At 34.7% G+C, this 27,954-nt stretch overlaps 2 protein-coding genes across 7 annotated transcripts; one reads left to right on the top strand and one right to left on the bottom strand.

Moving 5' to 3' along the window:
• Positions 1-1,264: 1,264 nt before the first annotated feature.
• LOC125055710 (cytochrome P450 4C1-like) lies at positions 1,265-18,100 on the top strand. Its single transcript, XM_047658202.1, has 10 exons — positions 1,265-1,436; positions 1,867-1,956; positions 6,676-6,786; positions 8,740-8,925; positions 10,677-10,873; positions 11,061-11,130; positions 16,401-16,602; positions 16,676-16,827; positions 17,085-17,270; positions 17,562-18,100. The coding sequence occupies exons 1-10, from the start codon at positions 1,280-1,282 to the stop codon at positions 17,726-17,728; spliced, it is 1,518 nt and encodes a 505-aa protein (XP_047514158.1). The 5' UTR covers positions 1,265-1,279; the 3' UTR covers positions 17,729-18,100.
• Positions 18,101-18,729: 629 nt separating this feature from the next.
• LOC125055709 (cytochrome P450 4C1-like) lies at positions 18,730-27,246 on the bottom strand. 6 transcript variants are annotated; one of them, XM_047658197.1, is made up of 11 exons: positions 27,035-27,246; positions 26,566-26,655; positions 25,697-25,807; positions 25,289-25,474; positions 24,591-24,787; positions 24,312-24,372; positions 21,768-21,972; positions 20,877-21,028; positions 20,314-20,499; positions 20,016-20,222; positions 18,730-19,829 (listed from the first exon to the last, which is right to left on the bottom strand). In XM_047658197.1, the coding sequence occupies exons 1-10, from the start codon at positions 27,195-27,197 to the stop codon at positions 20,056-20,058; spliced, it is 1,518 nt and encodes a 505-aa protein (XP_047514153.1). In that variant the 5' UTR covers positions 27,198-27,246; the 3' UTR covers positions 18,730-19,829; positions 20,016-20,055. The 6 variants fall into 6 exon arrangements, with proteins under 6 accessions (XP_047514153.1, XP_047514152.1, XP_047514155.1 ...); XM_047658196.1 differs by having other exon boundaries at positions 18,730-20,222; XM_047658199.1 differs by lacking the exon at positions 25,289-25,474 and having other exon boundaries at positions 18,730-20,222.
• Positions 27,247-27,954: the final 708 nt, after the last annotated feature.

Raw genomic sequence — 27,954 nt, 5'->3', positions numbered from 1 at the left:
AATCAAAGACTGGAAAAGGAGTCATTATAGTCAATAAAGTTCAGTTTACATTTGAAAAATTAAATAAATAAATATTGTATTGTCTTTGATTAACATAACTCATAACATTTAAAGAAAAAAGCTTTTTACCGGATTAAAGTTATTTATTATTAAAAATTTACAACTATTTGACATAATTTTAAATTTATCCGACGTTTCGCGTGCTTTACAGCGTGCGTGGTCACGGTGACTGAAGACAAAAGATGTTGAATGTCAAAAAGTATCACAGCTGCAGAGAAAGTTGCATTATCTGTATTTATTTCCCCGATAATTGAATAATTCCCCGATAACTCAATAATTTGGATATTATTGGGTCCCAGGTCAATCAAAATCTCAAAAAGAAAAACAATCCGCGAAAATAGAGGACACCGTGAGCCATTTTTGCCAAAACCCTCCATCTTTTAGTCGATACCAACTCCGGGGAAATAAATACAGATAATGCAACTTTCTCTGCAGCTGTGATACTTTTTGACATTCAACATCTTTTGTCTTCAGTCACCGTGACCACGCACGCTGTAAAGCACGCGAAACGTCGGATAAATTTAAAATTATGTCAAATAGTTGTAAATTTTTAATAATAAATAACTTTAATCCGGTAAAAAGCGTTTTTCTTTAAATAAATATTTATTATTATTCTCTTACATTAAATTCTATAAAGTCTCTTCTGTGATGATGATGTGATATGATAACCCTACAAAATACTGTTGTGCACACCTTTGTCTGGCTTTTCTAGTATTCAAGTTATGCCAAAACTGATTTATTACCTTGTCATTGTTGGTTTTATTTTCTTTTGGGATATCAATTGTTTCCAAAATGATTTTATTTGTAATATCCTGAAATATATAACTAACATCTATTAACTTAAGTATCATGTTGAGTGGTTCGCACTCAGGTGTGAAGGTGTATTATACCCACTGTCCATTATAAGTGGTAACGGGCTCACTTCTGGCTGGTCAGAGTTTCGGTACTACAAGTGCAAAATGTTCTTAGGTATTAGAATATCTCTGACTACTCTGTAGGGGAATAAAGTAGGTACTATTGTGAGCATATGCTTATGCTTGAGAACCTATGTTGTTGAACCTTGAACATCACTATACATCATATTTATAATTAACAATTCCATGAACCCTTCAACCTTATAACGACGTGAACTGTACTCGGAAAATGTCTATATAAAAGGGCTTATTTTCATAGTTGTGAATTTGAATGCGCGTGATCTAGTCGTGTTCTGTTTAGTAAAATGATTGTCTACTTATTGATACTAGTGGGTACGCTATGGTTTGTCTTCTTTCAAATAAAAAGGAGGCGGATGAAGAAATTAGCCTCCCTTTTACCGGGGCCAAAAGAAGAATTACCACTTATCGGCGTGGCCCATTATTTTCTAGGCAATACTGAGGGTAAGTTAAGTTAAGATTTTAAAAGTATGCTTATAGAATTATATGTAATAATAAATAGATCAAGCAATAAAAATATAGGTAATTATATAACAAAAATATATTTATTTATAAACAGTCCGTGGAATAGTTGTGTATACGATATGGCTGGAGTGACGTGTATATTTAACTTGTGAAGTGAAACCAAAAATATTAAGAAAACACCTTTATCTTATTTAGTTTCAAGTACCAGGTTCAACTAGGGTTTGATAAAAATATAGTTTATTTGAATAATTTAGTAATTACGGAGAATTATGAAAACTAACTACTGTATTTCTTTCTAAAAATAATTTGGTCACCCTCAACATTAATGTAGTACAAACCCTATACCGAGAATATATTGAACGCTACACATATATTGCCTATGTACTAGTTTAAAAAACCTCTCTTTCAGATATTATGAAGAATTTACAATATTTCAGCAATACTACTATGGATCTGGGTGGAATAATGCGAGGATGGCTCGGTCACATTTTATATATTAGTAAGTACTTTTAATATACTAAAAGGTACCAATTAATATCGATCTGAATAAATAAATAAATACGCTCATTTGTATGCATGACATTATAAAAATAACTTTGAACGTCAAATATGTTATAAGACATAATATATATGTATATGTATAATAGAAAGTCACGTTGTTTGTGAGTGTCATAGGCTATATATTAATGAAAAGGAAGACTTCCTCGTGGTAGACGGATCTGCGGTATAAGTTGGAAAAGCAACGGTCGAACGAAGTTTCTTACGAACACTGCCTTAACGATGAGAGATATATACATAGTTAGTTTAAGAGAAAACTTGTGAGCTTCAGCCAACAAAATAGTCAGCGTAAAAAAATAACAGCATAGACATATTGTACACTTTTGTAGTCTATCTGTTTGCGATAAACTCAAAAAGGCGAGCATAAAGGTGGGAACTGACCAAAGTTACGAGGTGTAATGTAGAATTCGCATCGAACGTGTTTCGCATCGAGCATGTTACGCTGTATTTTAAAATCGGCGTAACATGCTCGTCAAAACTCTGTGCTCCGCTTTCGCCGCCAGTTTTCCAGGAGATGGCCGACAGCGAGGACGTGTTGATATCTTTCATTATATTTAATTATTGTTTCATCCAAATTAAGAAGAAGAAGCAAAAATGTTACTGAACATCAAACTTATTTAAAAACACAGGCGTATGAGGTGGTTTGTTATTGATTGCAATATTAAAAAACCATACGATTACTGGACTGTTTAAATACTTTTTACGAATGTTTCGATTTTGAAGAACTGTTGAATTTAATTGGACGAAAAGTACTTTAAAAATACACAATTTATAGAAAATCATGATAATCATGATCACTCGCGACGTGCGACGCGTCCTGACTGAACCAAGTAACACTCAAAGGATTCGCCAAAAAACCGACAGCCGGGTGGAACACTCAAAGCGAGCAACGAGCGGCTCGTTGCTCGCTGGTTTCCCCGTAACACGACGTACTGACTGAACGAATGCTCGCTGTGTAACATTACATTACATGTTACATTACACCTCGTAACGTTGGTCAGTTCCCACCTTAAGGCTCGGAATTCCTTTCATTTGACAAATATGCAAATTTGAAATTTCAATCTGTCAAAATTTTCTGTCCAATTAAATTAAACTAAATTTCGAAAGAAGAAACAAAGTACACAGTATTTAAAATGATGCAGCAGTGTTCGATAAATCAGTGTAAATGATATCTCTGCCGCATGTATTGTATATGTATTAATTTTGTCCAACAATAAAAAGGCTTCATGCGAGCAAGTTTTATTGGATAAACCTGGCTGTTAATACAACAAAGTGCCTGACTAGAAAAAGGGATTTAAATCGTTTATTTGCCAAGATAGTGGTACAATTAGATCGATCAACAAGAAAAATCCGCACAATCAGCCATATATAAATAGGCATGTAAATGTCATATAAATTGTTTGCAATGTCATATAATAAAAACATTAACATAATGTCATAATAAGAAGTTAAGTCATTTATAATTGTTAATCTTATGGTCTAAATACACGCTCACGCTATAAAAGCACCTTGAATTTAAAAACCTAGTCACCTTCCCCTTGAAAACATTACATGGCAGCGATCTATAACTTTTAGGAAGGATATTAAATATTCTTATAGCCATGGCGTAACAATTTTTGGAATATAGCGCGGTGCAACCCGCAGCCGTGTTGGATCCCTCGGTATATACAAGCAAGTTTCTTTATATGTTTTAAATAATTTTGGATGCTTCTTTACAGTCATAACTGCTTCAAAGATATACCAACTTGGTACTGTCAGAATACCGAGTTCGTGAAAAATTGGTCTACTAGACCAGTCATTATAGACATTCGAAATCGAAAATTTGATAATAATTCCAAAAGTTTTCAAACTTCGGTCAAGTGAATGGTACATTGGGACGACAATAAATCTCATTTTGCAACCTTGTCCGCAGTCCGGAACATTGTTAAAATTGCAATTATTAATTAATTTTTGCTGTATGGTCGTGAAAAAAATTCCAAAAGTTCTGCAAACTTGGGGAAGTTTTCGATATAATATTTCATATCACGTATAAAATTTGCAACCAACCTAAGTGTACGGAACATTTTTTGTTATTTATTTTATTTTCGATATATCTGTCAAATTTGCAAAACTTTTGGAACGTTTTCCTTCAGTTTACTAAAGAAAAACAATAACAAAAAATGTTGCGTACTCTTAAATTGGTTGCAAATTTGACACGTGATGTAAAATAATATATTTAACACCACTCCAACTTTGCAGAACTTTTGGAATTTTGGTCTCAAGAACTGAGCAAATTATCATTTATTGCATTTTTAACAATGTTCCGGACCGCAGAGCAGGTTGCAAAATTTTATAGTTTGTTTTAATACCACTCCCGACCTTACATCAAAATTTGAAAACTTTTGGAATTATAATGAATTAATTGTCTTGACTGACTGGACTATACAGCGTATAAGAGGTCCAACGCCCATGATAGCCCTAATACATTTTTTTTGAGTAATAAAAACTTTACTCACATCTACCGAATTTCCCCATAAAAGGATACCATAGCGCAAAACTGAGGCAACATAGTCGTGATACAATAATTGCTGCGTGTTTTGAAGCGACTCAAAGCAAAAACAAATTTATTAAGGCGCGTGCATATCGTTCAAATGTTTTGTTGCCAATTAAGATTTTGGTCTAGTGTTATGCCTAATAACTTGGTTGATACAACTTCTTCAATTGTCTCGTTTTTATAATTGATTATGAGGTTATTGGGTCTGCAATTATTATAATTCCGAAATTGTATAAAATTGTTTTTTTCACATTTACACTTAAATTATTAATTTCCAACCATTTCGTGAGTTCGTGACATTCTACTGTTTCATTCAATAATGATTCGACGTGGTTACGCGTAGTATTATTCAATAATATAAACCTGTGAGTGATTTGCATTTGCAATCACAATACAAGTTACCAAAATACTTTTCTTTAATTATTGACTAATGGTATACTGTGCCTAGATACAATGGCTGGAGAATGTTTAAAATGTATGACTGTCTTTTAAATAAAAAAAATATTGAAAAGCTCCAAATGTAATGCGATTTATCATTTTGATTGTATACTATCAGCCGATACGACACTAATTACCCGTCTTACCTGGGTTTGTCAGAAATGTGTGGTATTGTCGAGTAAGGTAGATGAGATAGTCACACTCTCACGACCTGTACTAAGAACCACGGAGTCTAGTTCTGCGACAAAAGGCGATCAGGCTGGTATTTCAACGTTTCTAAAAGAAATAAAATTATTTCGCACTGATATCCTCATGAGATTTGCTCAACAGGATGATAAGTTGGATGCATTTAGTGGCGCCCTAAAAGTGCTGCAATCTGAGTTCAGCGATATGAAGAAAAGCGTTACTTCCCTGTTGTTTGAATGCTCACATAGTCTACAAGAAAGCAATGCCCGTAATCGATCGATCGCCCGGATCGAAAACGAGGTCAAAGAGTCTCAGTGAACTCACTAAATCAGATCTCCAAAAAGTTTGATGTTCTTCATTCAGACTCAGCCTCTAGTGGTATATTGTCGGATATAAATAGGAACAATGAAGCCTATAACAAAAACCTTAAAACTTGTTGAAATAATAAAAAGTCATAGAATGAGTTGTAAAAGTCATCAAAGTTTATAAAATTCAAAAATTAAAATAAATGGCCGTTGAATTTTTAAAAGTTTTTCACATAACAATCAGACTGGATTTTTTTTTAAATTTTAATATCAGTGTGTTTCGATTTGAAAAAACTGAATCTACATTTCAAAATAACAAAAAGGAAAATTTTTTCTCTAGGTAATAATATTTCTAACATTAAATTCAACTTGAAAGATAGGGTTACAATTCTCTTCTATACATATAATATGCTTACGATGTATATTAATGCTATAGAGTCTTGCATCAGGTATGATTGTGTAGCGTTAACTGACTGTTGGTAAAGTACCGACTGCTTGCTATCCGCAAGTGATTCACTCGACATGATGACGTACGACACATCAATGAACATATTTTTATACAGTTTCTATCCCATACTACACCCGTACCTAAGAAAAGTAAAGCTACAAGTAGGAACAAGGCTCCAGGAGAAGAAACAAATCTCCAATGGCCTTTCAATAAAATTGCATTCGTATTTTCAAATAAGTTTCTGGTAAAGATGACGCAAGCACTGTCAATAAATTGAATGTAAAACTTAACTTTTTGCTATGCCTTATTGTAATGTATATTGTAATGTTAAGGACTGATAAAATGGCAGAAGTGCTTGAAAATAGGTTGTTCTTAAAGGCATGATTAGAAAAAATGAAGACCGGCAAGCTTCTTGACTTGTTTGTCTCAAAACAAGTGTTGTTAAATAATTAATGAATTAAATTTATCTCCAACGGCTGTTCTAGAAAGTAAGTACATAATGATTTCCTTGGATCTTAAAATGTTTTCTAAGAACAGAAAATAAACTGCAACGTGCGCGTGTAATTTTAACAAACCCGTATATTAATCACATTTAACCACCAGCACATTATTATAATTTTCTTTATTATGCTCGATAAATAAAATGAATTAACTAAGTTTAGTCACGTATAAGTTATGCTAGCTTTAATTATCCATATACAATTATTATAATAAATTCCTTGTAATAAAATAAATTGTTTGTAATTGTAGTGCTCATTGATCCGGTGGATTTAGAAATGGTATTAAAAACGTGTATGGAGAAGGATGATCTGCACAGGTTCATTCGAAATGTTATTGGAAATGGCGGGATTTTCGCTCCAGGTACGTCCATTCATATTTATTTATTTGTAAAGAAAAGAAGGATGGTTTCTTTACGATATTTAACTGAACTGAATTAAAAGAATCTCGTAGCTTTTATTAAGAACAAAAAGGAAAACGGGATTCGAACGCACAACCTCAGGGTTGAGGGGTGCTAGATAGTGTGTACATATAAAAATAATTTACCGGTCCTTTGTCCCCCTAAAACTCTGTAAATTTGGCTAATTATCATCTTGAAATATATGTGGAAGTTCAGGAAAGGTTTAAACGATGTAAATCACAAATAATTTGCTTTAAATTTTAAAAACAAATAACTGGTAGGTATGTAAAATTGTATGGTAAGTATACAGTAATAATCAATTTTGGGTAATCGTATAAAATTCAACCAATTTTATTTAATTATTTATTGTATACGTAACCAAAGTGTACAACCCAAGGGTACTTCAAGAACTGGGTTTTTTGTACCTACGGGATATGTGCCACGGCCAAGGTTATTTGCGACAAAAAGGGCCAGAACGGGGATCTGTGCATCAGCCAGTCAGCCCGTTATCAAAGACGTTGACGTATTTCTATGTTCGCAGAGTGCATTCACAGCGATATTGTGTATATTATGTGTTTAACATTATGTACTTTATTATATTTTTCTCGGTAATATCGTATTGGCATAGTCTGTAAGGATAAAGTATGGATTTCTGTAATAAGCAATAATTATATTATAATGTTAAAAATATATTTCAAATGTTTGAAGCGATTTGTACAGATACAAAATAAACAACAAAATCCTTCACTTTGTATATATATTTCAACAAGTAGTGATAGTGCTAATGGGCCCGTTACTCGCCCATTCTTTATTTATTTTGTCACAATTTTTTTGAACGTGGAATCTAGTAGGTAGGTAGTACTTGTAATATAAAACAAGTACAAAGCGATTGCAAGTTCTATTGTCGATTTCCGCCGATAAATCAAGGAAAGTAAAACAAAAAGACTACTAATACAGCTTCTATAGTCATATCGTATATCAGCTTATTTCCAATAAAAATACCGAATAATAAATGTAGACAGAAATAACATTTATTACTAACAAAAATAGACACATAATAAAAGTCAAAAGTCAAAAGTCAAAACTCAAAAATAATTTATTCATGTAGGTAACACAATGTACATGTATGAACGTCAAAAAAGAAATAAATAATTATATATTAAATGCTTCTAATTTTACTTATGCATGTCTTAAAATCATGTCTTGATTTTCAATTAAATATTAAACGTTAATATTATTAAAATAAATTTTCAATTCTGCTGCTCGAAACTTTGTATCAAATAATTGAATAAGTTCTAATTTGTGTAGTAACGTAGTAAATCGCTGAAACCCAACATGAACGTTTCCTCCAACTGATTTTGTTAAATTAGGAGTAGAGACTCGTAGGCCCTGGGGTTCAAATGCACAGGCGCTAACTACGTAGGTAACACTGAATATGGCCAGTTAGAAACATTGCTAATAAAAACTTTATTTGAATTTCAATTTTAGAACTCTTTGGTAACCTAATGTAGTATATTGCATTCATTTGTCTAACCTAACCTAACCGAACGCGAGAACACCTTAGGAAGAATGGGCCCACTGTTTTCTCAGTGCTTCCATCGAATGCGACGATGTGTAGAAAGGAACTGAGATAACTTCGAAAAACAATAAAAGTTTATAATTATAAAATATTTTCATTTTCTAAACATTTTCAGTGTTACCCAGGTAATGATTTATGTTGGCGCCTGGTAGATAGTACCGGTGACCTCAGAGCTGGTGCTTTCGTCATTCAACGCTTAAGTATTTAATTAAATTGTAATTAATTTTAGTGTTCTATTTGTCTTTTTTTTTAAATAGTTTATTGTAGGTTGACTGTATTTAATTCAAACATATTAATTTTTTTATCATCATCAAATGAAATAATTTCTTATTTATAGTATCAGTATGGCGGAGGCGAAGAAAAATCTTGTTACCGGCATTTAGCCCAAAGATAGTGGAGACGTTTGTCGAAGTATTTTCGGAGCAGGCGGAAAAACTGGGAAACGTTTTATCAAACGCAGCTGGCAAAGGACAATTAAGCTTGTGGCCCTATTTATCATCGTATACTCTTGATTCAGTTTGTGGTAAGTTGAGTCTAACAAATTAATATTAAGGTTACATATATCATGTTGTTAAAGTACCGCGGGTGGCGCCGGGCAGAGGGGCCCGACTCGCCCATAAATATTATGACGATATTTCCGGAGTAGTTGTCGCCCGGGCCCGGCGCGAGACGCCAACCCTAAAACGCCCGAACCCAATAATTAATCCGCAATCTCAGATTGAAAACAATCTGAGATCAGACCGTGACAGTCTATCGATCTCCTATCTGCATCCCAATAACCAAACCCTACGAAGACAATCCATTTTTGGCGACGGATAACATTTGTCGTTCCATTTTACCGAGTTTACACTCATATTTTATACTCAATGTAAACAAAATAAAGTAAATAAAACCGTACAAATAACATTAAAATATACATGTCTATGTTTAAAACATAACAAACAGCTATCAAAAATAGATTGAGATAAGTCATTGTATATAATACAGTCAAAACCGTTTATAACGACATCGTTTACAACGACCTATCGGTTATTACAACCAGATTGTATGGTCCCGTCCGAATCCCTAGTAAACTATTCAGTAAACAAACCGCTTATAACAACATCGGATATAGCGACATATCGCTTATAACGACGAAATTTTTCGAAAAAAAGATGATATTCTTTGGCTATAACGACCAACCGCTTCTTGTCTCAGCAAAACAAAACAATACAAACGATTTTAAATCTTATTTGAAGGCATTGAATGAATATTTAGGCATATTATTACCTACGCACTTTCTCCCAACGAACAGTTTGATACTGGTGATACTCATACCTTGAGGAGTATGAAACGTAAAATGCAAAAAATATTTGAGACTGGGCTAAAAAAAAAAACAGACCAAAATGATTGATTATTTTTGTACCTAATTATTTCGTAATAAATATTTTTGTTTCTTTTTTGACTCGTTTACATATTATAATATTAACATACCATATTATAACCCATACTTACCTATTCTAGATAGATAACTATGATAATATAACTTGTAGATAGTGTACATACATATTAACTATACTTGTGTATATATAATATATGACATTGCTTATAACGACTATCGGATATAACGTCGGCAACTATACGGTCCCTTCAATGTCGTTATAACCGGTTTTGACTGTATATCCCTTTTTAAGGAAGGGGAGATTTCGACACTCCCCTGTTGCTTAGCCACTCGGTCACATATCTAACTGATAGGCTAGGATGTTTAAAAAAAAACGTGTTGTTAATATTAGGAATTTAGCAATTTTAGTTAAAAATACCACTTTTCATTTTGAAAATTGTATTCAACGGAAAAACATTAAATATTTAAATTCATACTTAAAGATTTATTTCTGCTATTCGAAATAAATGGTTTAAATTTTTGTCCATTGCGTCCCAAGTTGCCTTAATTAGCGGTCATTTTTTATTAATTACCCAAAGTGGGAAAATACACGATTTTTTCATCATATTAGCCAAGCCAAATTTTTGGACTCAATATCTAGATTCGTATATTGAGTACTAAAGGCTACATAAGAGTTTATATAGTAAAATACAGTATTGTTCTGTCAAGATAAAGATACCATTATTAGTACCTATTTGTCACCGTAAAATTGTAAACACCGTTGTGAACCTCAACGAACTGCTTAATACAGAACGACATATACAAGAGATCTTGAGAAACATTAATAAAATCATTTTATTACCTTATTAAACCGAGATTCAGTCTAAGAATTTGTTGTTTTTGTTTTTTAACAGAAACCGCTATGGGTGTAAAAATGGGAGCTCAGGAAAATCCGGATTCACCATTCGTTTCACGTATGAGCGCAATGCTAAATGTGGTCTGTGAGAGGATTTTCCATCTCTGGCTGCAGCCGGACTGGATTTTCAATCTCTTCCCTCAAGCCACAGTGCAGAAAGATTGCATAGATGTGCTGTACGGATTTACTGATGAAGTGAGTAATATTTTATACAAATCATCTTGCGCTTCAAAAATACTTAATAATTTACGAGCTGGTGCATTAAATGATGACGGGCTGACTTAAGATTTTATTGAAACAAAGCCCTAATGTTCCTATTACTTAATTACAATAATGAATTCTCAAAGAGGTTTGACCTAATGTTGAATAAAATTCTGTTTAGGTAATTCAAAAGAAACGAATAGAATTGAGAGACGAAAAAAATTCAAAACCAGAAGCAGATACACATTACCGTAAGTACATATACCTATCGATGTTAATATTTAGTCACCAAGACTCTAAAAGCTTGCTACTTAGCTACTCCGCTGGCGCAACGACTCGAAATGGGCCTTCTCACCTTAAGTTCCGTTCGTCTACGTTACCATCACTACAAGCTAGTACTTACGAGTATTTAATGGATGTACCGTTACCGAATTAGGTAGCTAGTAGCTAGGCTGTATCTGTTTCTCGCTTTCGCAATAAATTCTCGTTTATATCTGTTTTTTTAACTTTAAAGTAATTGTTAATGTCTAGATAATCCTTAAATTTCTAGCCAGCGAACTAATGGTAAATTTCATAAGTGTACTTATAAGCATAAAGTTATTCTGAGTTTGAGTTTGATACATAACAGCAAAACGAATGCATCAAAAATAAGATGTGAATTTTTATACTAATTAATAATGATTATAATAATTTTCTTATCAAATACTAAGTACCGACTTTCCAATAGAACACTTTCCATAGGTATATATAGGTAATAAAATATTTACGATTAATAATAAATAATAGCATTAAGAAGCGCTCAATACAAAACTACTGTGGCGTCCTCGTCGTTATTGGTAGCTGAAATAAAATTACCAAAATAAATTATATATTAAATTACAAAAAATGCACTTACCAACTTTTACGTATAGACCGTGTCTATTGTTCTCCGCGGCAGACGGGGGGCGAGGCACGCGCATTCCACAGCGCGCTCCGCCACCAGTACGGCCCACGATTTCTTAAGTGACACACGTACAACTCGTTGCCGACGCCGCGGTTTATTTTTACGAATATATATACATCTTTTAGTTCACACAAGTTTTATTATTTATATAGTGATTAATTGCGACAACGCGAACACTATATTGGTGACCCCGACGTGATAAGAGTAAGAGAAAAAGTACACGCCACGCGGTCTTAGCACTTTTGTCATGCAAGACGAAAACGGTGGGGACACGGACAATATGGAAAAAGGTGCACATGAAATTTTCAAAGTTGGAATTAAAATACCACCATTTTTACCGAATAGACCTGCACTCTGGTTTGCTCAACTGGAAGGCCAATTTTGTTTGGCGGGGATAACGTCAGACACGACTAAATTTTATAACGCGACTAGCCAACTGGACCCACAGTTCGCTATTGAAGTTGCGGATATTATAGAAAGTCCTCCCAAAGACAACAAATACCAAACCCTCAAAGCGGAGCTAATAAGGCGATTAAGTAAACCGCGCGAAGAAGAAATTAGGCAATTTTTAGACAATCAAGAACTCGGCACTAGAAAGCCTTCACAATTTCTTCGTCACCTACAACATTTGGCCGGACCACAGGTACCAGACGAATTTATTAGATCAGCATGGCACAATAGGTTACCCAATAACATTCAACCTATCATTGCATCGCATATGGATATGCCGCTAGAGAAACTTGCAGAGTTGGCTGACAAAATTATAGCCATCGCAGCCCCAAACCCACCAAATGTTTACGCCGCTACATCATCCTCAGCTAACCAACATGCTGGAAATCCTCCAGACCACTACCTCACCGCCTTAGAAAGCTTGGCCAGGCAAGTTAACGAATTAACCAAGCAAGTTGCTTCCCTGAGCATGCTTAATAGCCGATCAAGCAGATCACCACAACGTAGGTATAACAGATCAAGATCTCCCTCACGCTCCACCCAAAGATGGAAGGAAAACAAAATGAATAGCGTGTGTTACTACCACAGAAAATTCGGTGAAAACGCCATAAAATGTCTCACGCCCTGTTCCTACAAGACTTTAAACGCGAACGGCAGCCTGTAGTGGCGGTTAACGACTGCCTTACGCATACTCCTAATGACCGCCTCTTCATCGTCGAAAAGAAAACTAAACTGAAGTACTTGATAGACACGGGATCTGACGTTTGCGTTTTTCCTAAGTCGGCGACCAGAGACCAGCGTCATAAAACTAAATATGAGTTATACGCTGCCAACAACACTATCATAGCTACGTATGGCTACATATCCTTACACCTGGACCTCGGACTTCGCCGGGACTTCACCTGGAGATTCGTGGTTGCGGACGTCACACGACCCATCATTGGTGTTGACTTCTTGGGCCACTACAACCTATTAGTGGACTGTCGTCGTCACCGCCTCATCGACGGCCTCACAAGTTTGTCCGTCAACGCGCCACGCTGCGCCAACATTTCTGTGGAAACGGTGACCATCAAATCAGTTGCTGGAAACTCCGACTTCCATGACTTACTTCGCAACTACCCAGACGTAACGAAACCTACTGGAAAGCCAAAAGAAACCAAGCACCAAACGAAGCATCATATACGTACTACCCCTGGTCCACCAGTCGCAGCTCGTCCCAGACGTTTAGCCCCAGATAGACTGCTTATTGCGAAAAAAGAGTTTGAAGAGATGTACGCAAATGGAACAGCTCGTAGATCAGAGAGCCCATGGTCGTCTCCCTTACATTTAGCCAAAAAGAAGGACGACGGTTGGAGACCATGCGGCGACTACAGAGCACTTAATGCCAGAACCATCCCTGATCGATATCCAATAAGACAGATTAATGACTTTGTTTACCAGCTGTCTGGAGCTAAAATATTTTCAAAGATTGACCTGATTAAGGCCTACAATCAGATACCTGTCGCGAATGAGGACATACCTAAAACAGCCATAACGACACCATTCGGACTGTTCGAATTTCCGTTTATGACCTTTGGTTTAAGAAACGCTGCTCAAACCTTCCAAAGATTCATCGATGAAGTTCTTCAAGGCCTGGAATTTACATATGGGTATATTGACGACATCCTAGTATTCTCGAAGACCAGAGAACTCCATCTTCAGCACCTTAAAACTGTCTTCGAACGACTTAACCAGTATGGCATCTTAATAAACACCTCTAAGTCCATATTCGGCATTAACGAAGTAACTTTCCTCGGCTACAGCGTCTCGACTGAAGGCATACGCCCCCTCAAAGAGAAAGTGGAAGCAATTACCAACTACCCACAGCCGAAAACAGCAAAACAACTCCGACGGTTCCTGGGAATGATAAACTACTACCGGAAATTCATCCCTGATGCAGCAAAGATACAGGCTCCTCTGAACGATGCCTTAACAGGTAACATCAAAGGAAATGCACCTATCGATATGACTAACCTTGTAACAGCTTTCAATGAGTGCAAGCGCAGCCTATCTCAAGCCACTCTTCTTGTCCACCCTGAAATCAACCTGGATCTAGCCTTATTCACAGATGCTTCAGACGACTCCATCGGCGCTGTCCTGCAACAAAAACGAAAAGGCAACTGGGAACCCTTGGGATTTTTCTCTCGTAAACTGACGACATCGCAAAAAAAATATAGTCCATACGATAGGGAGCTACTGGCCATATACGAAGGTATCAAACACTTTAAATATATGTTGGAAGCAAGAAACTTTTGCATTTACACCGACCACAAGCCCATCACCTACGCCTTCACAACAAACAGAAGCCAGTGCTCTCCAAGACAATTCCGCTATCTTGACTATATATCTCAATTCACCACCGATCTAAAATACATCCCCGGGAAAGACAACATCGTCGCTGACGCTCTATCACGTGTAGAAGAGATTGTCACCATAAACTACGACGCACTTGCAAGAGATCAGGCTCAAGACCCTGAATTGCAAGCTTTGCTTACCAAAAACACAGCACTACAACTGAAGCAGATCGCTGAAAACCAGTTGTACTGCGATTTTTCTACCAAATCGCCTAGACCGTATATAACACCTGCCTATCGCAAACGCGTTTTTGAAACCATTCATCAACTCAGCCATCCCAGCGGCCCTACCACTGCTAAAATGGTAGCTCAAAGATTTGTGTGGCCCGGAGTAAGACGCGATTGCAAAACTTGGGCAAAGGAATGTGTAGACTGCCAACGAAGTAAAGTCAACAGACATACGAACGCACCATTTACAACCTTTCCAGTACCATCAGAACGTTTCGCCCACGTACACCTGGACATTATAGGCCCATTACCATACTCTAATGGCTTTAGATACTGCCTGACAGCAATAGACCGCTTCACACGTTGGCCTGATGGCTATCCACTAGCGGATATTACAGCAGAAACTTGTGCTTCCGCGTTCATTACCAACTGGGTATCTCGTCATGGATGTCCACAAACTGTAACAACAGACAGAGGCTTACAATTTCAATCACAACTTTTCCAAAGCATCACCAACCTGATCGGCGCAGAACATCGTCCCACCACCTCATACCATCCGCAATGCAATGGAATGGTGGAGAGATTACATCGCCAACTAAAAGCAGCCATCATCTGTCACAACAACCCACAGTGGACTGAAACACTTCCCCTAGTGCTACTAGGAATAAGAGCTGCCTGGAAAGAAGATCTGCAGGCATCAGCCGCCGAGCTAGTATATGGAGAACCACTACGACTACCGGGACAATTTTTCTCAACTTCGCTTGACCAGAACCTAAATCCAGCAGACTATACAGCTCGCTTGAGAAATCATATGGCAGCATTAACCCCAACTCCTGCATCAAACCACAACAGTAAAACATTCTATTTGCCGAATGACATACATACTGCACAGTTTGTTTTTCTTCGCCGTGGTCCCGCAAAACGATCGCTTGAATCACCATATACCGGCCCATATAAAGTTCTGAAAAGAAATACAAAAACATTTTCATTAGACATAAAAGGCAAAGAAGTTACAGTAACAATAGACAGAATAAAACCAGCTTACCTTACGAAAGAAAACAGAGAATACGACACGACCATTCGTCCACCGATGACCGCACTGCCGCTCCACACCAATCACGATGCACTGCCACCTGAAAAAAAGACTAGAAGTGGAAGATTAGTTAAGTTTCCGGACTACTATCGACCGTGAAACGGTCTCGGCAGGGGAGTGATGTGGCGTCCTCGTCGTTATTGGTAGCTGAAATAAAATTACCAAAATAAATTATATATTAAATTACAAAAAATGCACTTACCAACTTTTACGTATAGACCGTGTCTATTGTTCTCCGCGGCAGACGGGGGGCGAGGCACGCGCATTCCACAGCGCGCTCCGCCACCAGTACGGCCCACGATTTCTTAAGTGACACACGTACAACTCGTTGCCGACGCCGCGGTTTATTTTTACGAATATATATACATCTTTTAGTTCACACAAGTTTTATTATTTATATAGTGATTAATTGCGACAACGCGAACACTATACTACATTAACAATTTTCGCGTTAAATACATTTTCTTTTTCTAGTTTTGGAAGATTACAGACGAAAGAGTTTCTTAGATCTACTAATATCGTTGTCTGGGGGAGAAAGAGGTTACAGTAATGTGGAACTCCGTGAGGAAGTTCTTACCCTAACGGTAGCTGGTACTGATACTTCAGCAGTAGCAATAGGCAACACGCTTAAGCTCCTGGCCAAGTATCCCAAAATACAGGAAAAGTTGTATGACGAGTAAGTGAATAGATTCCTATTCATATTTACATCTGTTTGTCTATGGTTAAATTAATAAATACTCTTTACACAGGGTCAAAGAAGTATTCGGTGATTCCGACAGACCTTTAGTTAAGGAAGATTTGAATAAATTAAAGTTTTTAGAACGAGTCGTGAAAGAGTCACTTAGGTTGTTCCCACCGGTGCCTTTTATCATAAGGAAAGTCCTGACGGATACGAAATTGCGTAAGTGTTTTGACAAAGGCATTTTATATATCATATCTTACTTTGTAAATAAAAATCTCTACATTCAGTTTTACTGCAGAGAGCAGTTCTAGATAACCATGATTCTAGACGGTGATAATTTAATTAGGTTCGTAGTAAATGAATAAAATTTGATAGGAGTATAGACTATAGTAAAAAAAAACATCAAGTAGTTCGGATAAATAAAAATATAATATTAATATAACATACAATATTGTGAAAATAAAAGATTGTTCCAGCGTCAGGAAATATCTTGCCAGGTGGTTCAGGCGTGGTTGTATCAATTTGGGGACTTCACAGAGACCCTAAATATTGGGGGCCTGATGCTGAGAATTTCGACCCAGACCGATTTTTACCTGAACGATATAGTATCCAAAACTCCTGTAGTTTCATGCCCTTTAGTAGTGGACCGAGAAACTGTTTAGGTGAGTTAAAAACGCTACTCGTAGAAAATATAATTAAAATTTGATCCTTTAATCGATTTTAGTCCGAAGTCTTCAAAACTCAATCCTATGCTAAGCATTATTAATAACATACAAATATAGGTAACAGTGTAAAACAAGATATAAAACGATAGTGTACTTGTGTTTCTTGATTAGTTTTGGTTTGCATAAAATATAAATATTGATATAAGATACGCGGGAAGCTTAAATTTTTACAATTGAATTTATCATTTGTTTCTCCAGTAATACTACGACTTATTTATTGTGTTACAGGATATCAGTACGCGTTGATGTCAATTAAAACAGCTATAACCGGTGTGGTGAGAAAATACCGGATTATTGGTGAGGAGGAAACCAGCCCTGCACCAAGTATGAGAGTGAAAATGGATATCATGATGAAGGATGTTGATGGGTACCAAATGGGATTGGAAAAACGTTGACAATATGGAAATTATACACAAATATAACTCTCTGTGCCAAAAATAATATGGTAGCAAAAAAAGAGGATAACACGCAAACGCAATAACTTCGATTTTGCAGTTGGCTAATTATAATTGTGGTGGATTTAATGGTGGATGAAAGCGATTATTAAAAATATATACGTCATGAATTTTTTTTTTAAAACATGAAAAACTGTCCATGTGAATTAAACAATGGAGCCAACCAAAACATAATAACAAAGGTAATGGAGCGAATACCAATTTGTTATAAAAATTAATCAAAATGTGACATAGAGTTATGAATATGACTACGTATTTATCTGTATTTAATATCTGAAAGTATTACTTATATTTTAATAAATTAATCCTAAATATGACTGTTTTATTAGCGGTATATATTTTCTTCGGAAGCACGTACAACTGATCTGTTAAATAACAGCATTAATAGTAAGAAGACAGACATAGACATAACATTTATTACTAACAAAACACACACACAGAAACACAAAATAACAATAATAAAAAAATTATAGATAACAATTTTATACAGTAAATACAATTAAAATTTAGAATGATTATTAAGAAATAGATAAATAAATATTTTTGGGCGGATTAAAAACTAGCTTTCGTGGGATTTTGGTGGAGTAAACTTGTAGATCTTTTTTATAACTGCGACAAAAATTTGATTTTTAGTTTAGTTAGAAAAAGACTGGTAAAATGTAATTTTATTTGTTTGTAGGTAATAAATGAGTTTTTAATATGATATAAATCTGTATTATAATATTGAAGCAAACTAAAGGTTAACCGGTTTTTACTAAGAACTAGATATATAATATATTCTATTAGATTCTTCTGAGATCAAGATATATAATGTCTGTCGCAGATATAGTATGTGTCGAATGTTTTTCTTTGGGGCAGGAGGCAATGTATGAACAGGCGTGTTACTTAAAGTTACGTGTGTTACCGCCCATGGACACCCGCAACACCAGGATGTTTGCAAGTGCGTTGCCAGCCTTTAAGGTAGCGCTCTTCTTAATTTTTATATATATGTACATATCGTTATGATCCTAGAACAATGGCGGATTTGGCAAAAATCCAAAATCCACTTTTTATCATATTTGAATACTACATTGACTAAATATTACGGCTACATAAAAAAAAATTCCATGTGTTTTAAATTTCAAATTAATCTGTCGGTAAAGTGTCGGATTTGATAGACGCTCATAGAAGCATGTGATTTTTCTAGAAAACTGTATAATTAAAATGTTATTATTTTCATTTTGTTTCAAAACAAACCCTTTTGTATGAAAATTGGCATACAAGCCAATTTTATTATTTTGAAATGGCTGCCCTGTAATGTTTACTATTTATCAGATCCGTCACTATTCTACGACTATGACGATATATAGGAATATATGCCTAAGTTTAAAACTAACGTTTTTTCTTATCAGCCTTTCATATCTGCCGATTTTTAAGTTAAAGCCACTGTCCTAACAATGTTATTTTAGTGTACGAGTGATTGTTTAATGCGTACTTATATAGAAAGTAAAATCCATAATTGTGGTTCGAACGCACGACCTGAAGGTTGATCACACCCAATACACTAGGATTTTAGTTTTTTTAGAACAGACGCAGGAAGAAGAAGTTTATTTAAATCCCATTGTATTTATCAACAATATAATAAATAAATAATATTGTTATTAATACTGCGTTATGTATCAAGGTTTGTAATAAAATAATAATTACAATAATATACTGAAGCAATTAAAGAGTAGAAGGTAGACTGGTTTCTACCGAAACAATAATATATTGCCTAGTATATTTATGAGATACCTTTAATAACTAACCGATCACCAATTCCGTCTTTAAAATACTACAAATATATATAACGGACCTGTTTGCTACATATACAAAAATGTCACTAAAACTAGGTCCAATAGAAATACATTACATAAAAACGTATTAGCACTATTGTAAAATAGTCTTGCCTAGTAATGTTCAATAAGGAGACATTTTAATAAAGTAATTTTACACATTTATATGATAAAATAGCAATAGTGCAGTGGCACAAGATTGCTAACATAATATAATCTGTTACAGTCGTCTCAAGTTTCCTACTTTTTCCTAACATATGAAATATAGCAAAAATTTAAAAGTTCGTAGGAAAAATTCTATACTAAAATATAAATTATTTCATCGAATTAGCAAACTTCTCCGATTCCTGATCTTCAAGGTCATATAGGAGTCAGGAAGATGGCATTTCAGTTCTAGTTTAAAACCACATTATATAAGTACTTGAACTAAAAACCAACATTTAATATTAGGTATTATCTTTCCACAATCGCTATTTCGTATTCATCGACCGCCTTCAGCATCACTTCCAGCTTCACTCTGATATGAGGGATGGGTCCAGCCTCTGGCTCCCCGACCACGCGATATCGACGTAGCAGTGTCGATAGAGCGGTCTTCATTGACATCATTGCATACTTGTAACCTGTAAATAATTAAAATTAGGTCTCATAAAGAGAGTTTATTACAGTATCCAACGAATATACTGGAATAAAGAAAGAGAACGATGGGGTCACCGAGACAATTGCGAGGTCCGAAGCTAAATGGAATGTAAGCACAGGCTGGGAGGTCTTTGCATCTCTTTGGCAGGAATCTATCGGGATCGAAGCAGTCGGCGTCAGGGCCCCAAATGGTAGGATTACGATGAACACCCCATATGCTGCATATTATACCAGCACCTTTGGGCAGCGTAATGTCTTCGTCTGTAAATTGGAAGGAAAATTATTGTATGTTTACTTTTAAAATCTATTCAACTTATAGCTAAAAAATATAATGGCGCCACAATCTTTGGTTTGGTCAATCTTAAATTTCCGTATCTGTTTCCTAACAATTTGTTTTCTTAATAGGCATGTAGATGATCAACCTTCTCCCTGACACGACGTCAACTTTTTGATTTTAAGGCATGCCGATTTCTTTACGTTTCCAAACAAGTTTTAAATACGCACTTAATAAGAAAAAACCTTTGAGAGTTCCATGTTTAAACCACTAGCTCAATATGGCTGTTTCAAAATACAAGATTAATTATAAATAAAAATGTGTTTTCATTGAAAATTTTATATGTTATAAATATTATACTTACTCAATTGTGTATCATATTCCGCTTTACGAACTACGAACGGAACTGATGGGAATAATCTCAGAGTCTCTTTAATAACCCTTTCTAAATATTGGAGTTTCGCTAAATCGTGTTTATGTAATAAGCGGTCTGATCCTTCAAATACTGCATCCAGTCTGGAAATTAAAGTTAAAAAATGTTTAGGAGATTATATTTCGTGGACGCGATAACGGTTAGTACGGATAATATTCATCCGCCGATGAAAAGAGAGTCTGTAATAAAAGTAAAATTAATAATTTAAGCAAAAAATTTTTTTTTAATACCGAGTGCATCTGTTCATTTATCGAAAAAAAAATCTATTAACACCCTCTTTGTATTATACAAAATAATGACAATTTAGTGATAAGAATTCAATTAGATTCATAAAAGTATGCAATTTTTCATCAATATCTTCGTATGACGTTATCACGTAACATAATCGTCCGTAAACCGACTTACAGACAACCAAATTTTTTTCGATATCCCGTTTGTCGTAAGTCAATTTGTCAACACATGAAACAAGACAAGACGTCTTAATCTACATCCAATAAGTGTGATCCCAGCCGAGTCAATACATTCCTGGTAAGCCGAGGGGATTAAAGGATAACCTCAAAGTTTTAGAGCCCCGACACTCAGTGTTTTGTGTTACATTACGTGTCACGTACAGCATTTACATACTTCAAGAAAATCTCCAGGAGGGATAAACTAAAATACTGGGCACTTTATTCCCAGTTACACTTAATTCCCTTTTACTGTCGGCCATTTTTAATATTATTGGTAGGGAATATCTAATACGGTAAATCTCTATTAGGAGAGTTAAAGTCTTCTAAGCAATGTTTAGTAGTATCTAAAAAAAGTAACCCAAATATAACATACTCTTTAAACACTCTTTGCTGAATTTCTGGATATTTCCCCATGAGTTTAAGAGTGAACCCCATAGCCGTAGCGGAAGTGTCCATGGCAGCTATAATGAAAGTTAAGACTTCTTCACGCAACTCCAAGTCAGTGTATCCACCTCGCAGATCAGACTGACGTATGAGAAGATCCAAAAACGTAGTCTCCGAGTTACCTTGTACGACATCTGAAAACTTCGTACACGTAATATAAAGGCCATATGTGAGAGCAGTAGACCTCAGCCCTGAGGCCGTGCGTTCGAATCACGGCTGTGAACCAATGGAATTTTCTATCTATGGGCGCTAACTTTCTCCTACGGTGAAGACCAACATCTTGAGGATATCGGCGTGCACAAAACCTTAAGCTAAAGTTTAAGCAGTAATTTGAAATATTAAGTATTATTTTTTTGTTCTAATGTTACTTTCAGTTTTTTTTAGTTTTTTTGAAGTGAAACTTCTTTATCGGGGTTGGAAAAAAATTTAGTGTAACATTATTTCGTTACGCGTCACATTTTTCGGTTACGCGCCATGTTGCTTTTTGAAGTCAAACTTCTTTATCGGCGTTGGATTGAAAGTTCTTTATCGACGTATGGGAGAAATTTTGTAGCAAATCGTCACGTTTTTATTTATTATTTATTGAAGTGAAACTTCTTTATCGGGGTTGGAAAAAAATTTAGTGTAACATTTTTCGGTTACGCGTCACATGTTTCGGTTACGCGTCACATTTGACCGTTACGCGCGTCTTTTTCTCGTCCCTACCACGGTTGATTCGAAGAGATTCTAAACCATTAATAACAAAAATTTATAATAACTATAACAATGATACTAAAAATTATATTACAATTTATGAAATTCTGTAATAATCTTAGTGGTAATAAGGTAAAATGAAATAATTGTATTATTTGTATTCAAGTCTGTGATATTAAAAGCCTTTTGTTAAACTTTATCTAATTTAACTTTATTTAACCAATATCTGTAAAGTTAGTTGCATATAGATAATTTTTCGAAAAATAAGGTCATAAAGAAGTTTCACTTCTAACGTGTGTACACTAGTACACGCACATTTTTATTTTATATATTTTTGTCTATTAATGTACTTATTTGTTTTATGTTTCGTATATTTTGTTTATCTATGTAATCTGTTTTGGCTTTCTGTATCGTCTAAGTGTTTTGTTTTATAATATGTAAGCTGTAAGATTACTTATAATTAAATAAAATAAAATAAAATATAAAAAAACAAAAACTGATGGCCAAACACCAACCGGCTTGTCTATAAAATAAAACTCATCGAAAAAACGGATGCTATCTGGGACCAAGATAGGGTTGTAGTACAATAGATTATTATTATTAATATAATATAACAATATATACTATGGAAGTGTCCGTTTGGTACACAAGAGAATAAATCGATGGTTTACGGCTATCTCGACCAGTATTACTATTTAGTACCAAATTAATAAGAATGATTAATTTTACGATGAGAGACGATACGATAACGATATGAGAAGGAACGAAAGTAATAATAATACTTATATATTGTTACGAGCTAGGGGATCGGATAGAAACGCCGTAGATTTCTTCAAGGGTTTATTTTTAATTAAATCTACGAGGAATTTGTTAACACTAAAAACTGGAAATTACGCACAAAAATTCACTAAACACACACACAAAATACTGTCACTAATTACTTTAATTACACGCACTTCACACAGTAATTTATCACTTGTCTTCACTATATTCGCACTTTGTCCCTTCGGTGTTAACTCTTGGTATCGCATTCAAAACTGAACTAACTGGTCGCGTTTCGGCTCGCTTATATATCCCTGGGAATAGTCTTGAACGATGTTCGAGAACTCTCTAGGCGGGAGCGCTACTGAGTAGCGATCGCACAATTCTAGAACGTGCGTACTCGCTATCTCTCTCGCATATTGCTCCGTCCTTGTCGTACGGTGTTCTAGAGTGCTCGGTCTAGCTTCGAGAAGGTTCCGATCTTCCCTCTCTCTCGGGTATCATACCGTCCTTGTCCCACACCTAGGAAATTCGTTCTAGAATATTCCTTCATCAAAGGGGTATAACCAGGCCTGAAAACGCCTGAAAACGGGTTTCCTGAAAAGTGTACCACTCGACTACACTTGTTCTGAAACGGCCTGAAAACATGTTTCAGCCTCCTGAAAACTAGTGTAACATTCTGTAAATTACAATTTTCTAATATGTGATTGACCTTCTCCTGAAACGGTCAGAAATCACATTTCAGCCTGCTTAAAACTTCTCTATATAGTGGAAAAATCTAAAACATTGCAGTTGACCCGTCTTCGTAACAATATTATTCTAAGAAAGACTAGTCGTAATGTCACGTATTTTATTTATTAAATTGGTTTTATTTGTGAAGTTTTCATAACACATCGAATTATTTTCACCATTTACATGATATCAAATTTTAGATTTAAACTGAGCATTCATGAAGCTATACACAATAGTCCACTTACATAAGTTTATCGTTAATCGTTATAAAAATTACATTAAGTACCTGGTTTTTGACCAATATCTTTGTTCTTCGTGTTGGTATCCATCCTTTTCTTTCGAATAATCTAAGGAAAAGCCAGATTATAATTTATACTGCAATGGAACAACAATAATAAAAACTGCTTCTTTATGCATTTTTGTGCTAAACAAAAATGTTTAAATACCTGTGGACGTAAATTTTATTTGTAGATTTTGGAATACAGAATACAGAAAAGTGTATGAATCCCTCATACGTATTATTATTTACTAAGCGATAAGTTATTACCAAATAAAAATACAGTACCTCACTAGTGAAATCGTGTACTATTTTTGTGTGATACAAAAGTTGTTTGTGTTGCGGGAAAAATTTATACAGCCAATCTGGTTGGAGCCATAGGTGGAATATCCTCTCAGAAGATAGCCGAAGGGATTCGTTTACCGCTCTAAGGATTAGGTTACCCTGGCTGTCTTGCGCATTGATCTGGACACCCATAGCTGTTTCTGTATAAAGGAATGCATATTTATTTAAAATTCTTATTTTTTAAGTGAATTTAAGTGACTGACATGCTTGATGAAATGAGAACTCTCTTATTTGTAAAATACATTGAGAATTTGCCTGTCTCTATATAATAGAGTTGAAAGCTTAAAATATGTGTTAAGTGAGTTTGAGCATCCACGAGGTGATGGTGAGCTTCCATTAGCTTTGGGCTAAATAATATAAAAAATAGCCTTTTAATTCAGATACTTTTACATATAAACACGTTTCTATTTCAATATTCTTTTAGGTATCTGTGGTTTTTTGACAAAAGCCTCCTTCAAATTGCGCCATTCCTCTCAAGGAAAATTCCTCTCCCCACTTGGGCTAAATATGTATGATATAATTGTGTACACTTTCTTTGTATAGCGATCAGTTCCATTCATCATTATCTTAGATTATATCTTAAAGTAAAATGTAGCTTTTAAAAAAAAAAATTGCCAGGAATTTCAATAGTACATTCTTACCCATTATAGCATCGAAACTATACGCATTAACATACGGCCATAATTTAAAATTTCCAGCTCCAGCCATAGGTTTCAGTTTGTTGGATAGTTTTTCCGATTGAACCGAAAAAACATTGACAAATTCTGATAAAATTTTTGGACTGAATGCTGGAACTGCAATTTTACGACGCGGCCTCCAGATAGAAACTATAAAAAAATAATGGAAATTAACAAATACAGCGAGCAAATGCTTCCAGCGTCAAAGTTACTCTACCACAGGGACCAAACTTTAAAAAAATTGTATATATATATATATATCTAAACACATTACAACTACATATATATATATATACGGAGGGTACAAGTTTTCATCAAAGATCAGGCCTGGTTGACAGGTTAAATTAGGAAAAATCAAAAAAGCTTGGTAACCTTTCGAAAATATTAATGCATTGCCAACGAGGACTTGTATAAAACGATGCAAACCGTCTTTTTCAAGAATGTTTTGCAGTACAATCTCGATCTTTTCAGCATCTGTAATCACTGAAAAAAAATCATTTTAAAATAATAATGATTATAGACGTAGAAATATTTGATCATAAATAATAATTATTTTCCATCTCTTTGAGTTAAAACTCTTCTTTTAAATTGATAATGAATTCTGAATATTATGCTGGAATTAAAACGGTTCTTATAATTTGTATATATACAAAACTGTAAAAGGAGATATTAACTTTTTGAATGTATCTAAATAATTTTGTATGTTTTAATATGTATGTCCTGTTAGACTTGTCACAGAATGTAGACAAAAACATTTTATTAAAACAATTTAAGTTGAAAAAATACTGGAATAGAAAAAGATAAAAAAAAATGTTTGTTTGTTTTTTGTTAATCCAGCGCAACCCCTAATTTTATGTTAGGTAAAAGCTCATTTTTTAAACGATTAAACTCAGTTAACTCCCAGGTTAAATCAAAGAGCTTAATTTAACATACATTTGAACATCCCTCCAATAACCATCACCGAACTTAACTCGAGTTATAAATTTATTTTATTCGTAGTTTACTTTATTCATAAGAGCGAAGCAACTAATATTACATTTTTAATGATTGTTTGAGACAACTTCGTATCTATTAACTGAGAATTTTCCACTTGGCAAAAGGTTGGTTAGTTAGTTTATACATTTATTAATTATGTGAAGCTTAAACACTGAATCTATTTAAATCAATTTAGAGTCGAGACTTAATAAACTCGTTTTAAAATCCGCGGAGAAGAATCCTTAAATGTTTTCTTAAATACTTACAATAATATAAAAGAGGACCAAGCCACCCACAGGCGACACCCCCGGAACTCGTTGAGAAGTCGCTATAATATTTCATTTTATTCATGATAGCTGCAACACAAAATTACTGTACAAACTACTAAATCATATTAACAAGTAGAGGCACTTTATGTATTTTCTTTATATGCCCTGTCTGGCCTAGCCCCAAATAAGTACCTACAATTGGTATATATAGAGAAATTGAATTATATTTAAAAAAAATAGAGACTAATATTTAAAACCTTGGAGAGATACAATATCTGTTTTTTAATCAGATTTTTTATATAGTTTGAAAAACAATGCTTATAAGTTTTTCATCAAAAAAGCAAATATTTTATTTAAATAAAATATATATATATACAGTATATATGTAATCTCTCCCAAAGGTATTGTCTATTTGACTCCTTTAAATGGAAAAGCGGTAAAAGTTATCCCAATTTTAGATACAAACCTTCAGTGTTCCCTAAAACCTCGAAGGAAACTCCAAAAAAGGGGAACAATAATTTCGGCGTTTTAACTTTCTTCGCCAAGAGGTACATATTACGCCTTTTATATCGGAATCCAGCGTACCATAAAAGCACTACAAATAGAATACAAAAATAACACCAATACATAGTAAAACAATCGTGCGCGCAAGTGTATAATCACGTTTATACTGAAATAAATATTCCAGAGACCTTTACAATTGCATACAATTTAAAACGTATTTTGAAGTAGTTTGACCGGACGACTTCACGATACACGTTTTGTTGTTGTTTCATTTAGGAGTAAATACTATATAAGGGTAATAACCCTTATTTGAAGTGAATACTATCTGTAAAATTTTATAAAGAACACTAACAGTTTTATAAGGGAAGTTGGTTTGCAGAGTATACACGAATTGTAAATGAAATGGAATTGTTATGTTGCTTAAAATTATAACTTTTATTAGGTAAGCTTAATAACTTATCCCTTCAATGGAGTCAATATGAACTTAAACAAAAATGGTAATAGGCGGGGCACATTAGCAGTCTAACGGAGAAAGGAAGATGTGCCGGCAGTCCAAGGAGAAGACAGGGCGCGTTAATGCAGGTAGTAGGTTTGAAGTTGCCCAAGACAGGAAAAAAATAGGTGAAAATGGGATGGCTTATATCCAAATAGGGTCCAATTTAAATGTCTCGAGTAAATTAATAACAGTATATATATATAGTGTATACTACCAAAAGTCCTGAAGCAATGTTTTGTTAAGTTTTCTAATCAAGCTTTCTCTCCTGCGGACTGGCAGCCAGTGCACTAAGTCTAACTTTCAAGAAAGAAAGAAGAAGCAAAACCACCGTTTAATCTGAAATAAGGATGCATTTATTTAACTCATTGAATTAAATCGACTTGGTT

The sequence above is a fragment of the Pieris napi genome, chromosome 14 (assembly GCF_905475465.1).
Source record: "Pieris napi chromosome 14, ilPieNapi1.2, whole genome shotgun sequence".
NCBI classification, from domain to species: domain Eukaryota; kingdom Metazoa; phylum Arthropoda; class Insecta; order Lepidoptera; family Pieridae; genus Pieris; species Pieris napi.
The sequence above is the reverse complement of the archived record's forward strand: the minus strand, read 5'-3'. Positions and strand labels throughout refer to the sequence as shown.

Excerpts from the sequence above, each read along its gene's own strand:
- LOC125055710 (XM_047658202.1), top strand. The coding sequence starts at position 1,280 with ATGATTGTCTACTTATTGATACTAGTGGGTACGCTATGGTTTGTCTTC. Across the intron at positions 1,437-1,866 it reads TTTTCTAGGCAATACTGAGG|ATATTATGAAGAATTTACAA; the intron begins GTAAGTTAAGTT and ends CCTCTCTTTCAG. Across the intron at positions 11,131-16,400 it reads AGAAGCAGATACACATTACC|TTTTGGAAGATTACAGACGA; the intron begins GTAAGTACATAT and ends TTCTTTTTCTAG.
- LOC125055709 (XM_047658196.1), bottom strand. The coding sequence starts at position 27,197 with ATGTATTGGTGTTATTTTTGTATTCTATTTGTAGTGCTTTTATGGTAC. Across the intron at positions 24,788-25,288 it reads TAGTTTCGATGCTATAATGG|AAACAGCTATGGGTGTCCAG; the intron begins GTAAGAATGTAC and ends TCCTTTATACAG. Across the intron at positions 24,373-24,590 it reads TACACGATTTCACTAGTGAG|ATTATTCGAAAGAAAAGGAT; the intron begins GTACTGTATTTT and ends GCTTTTCCTTAG.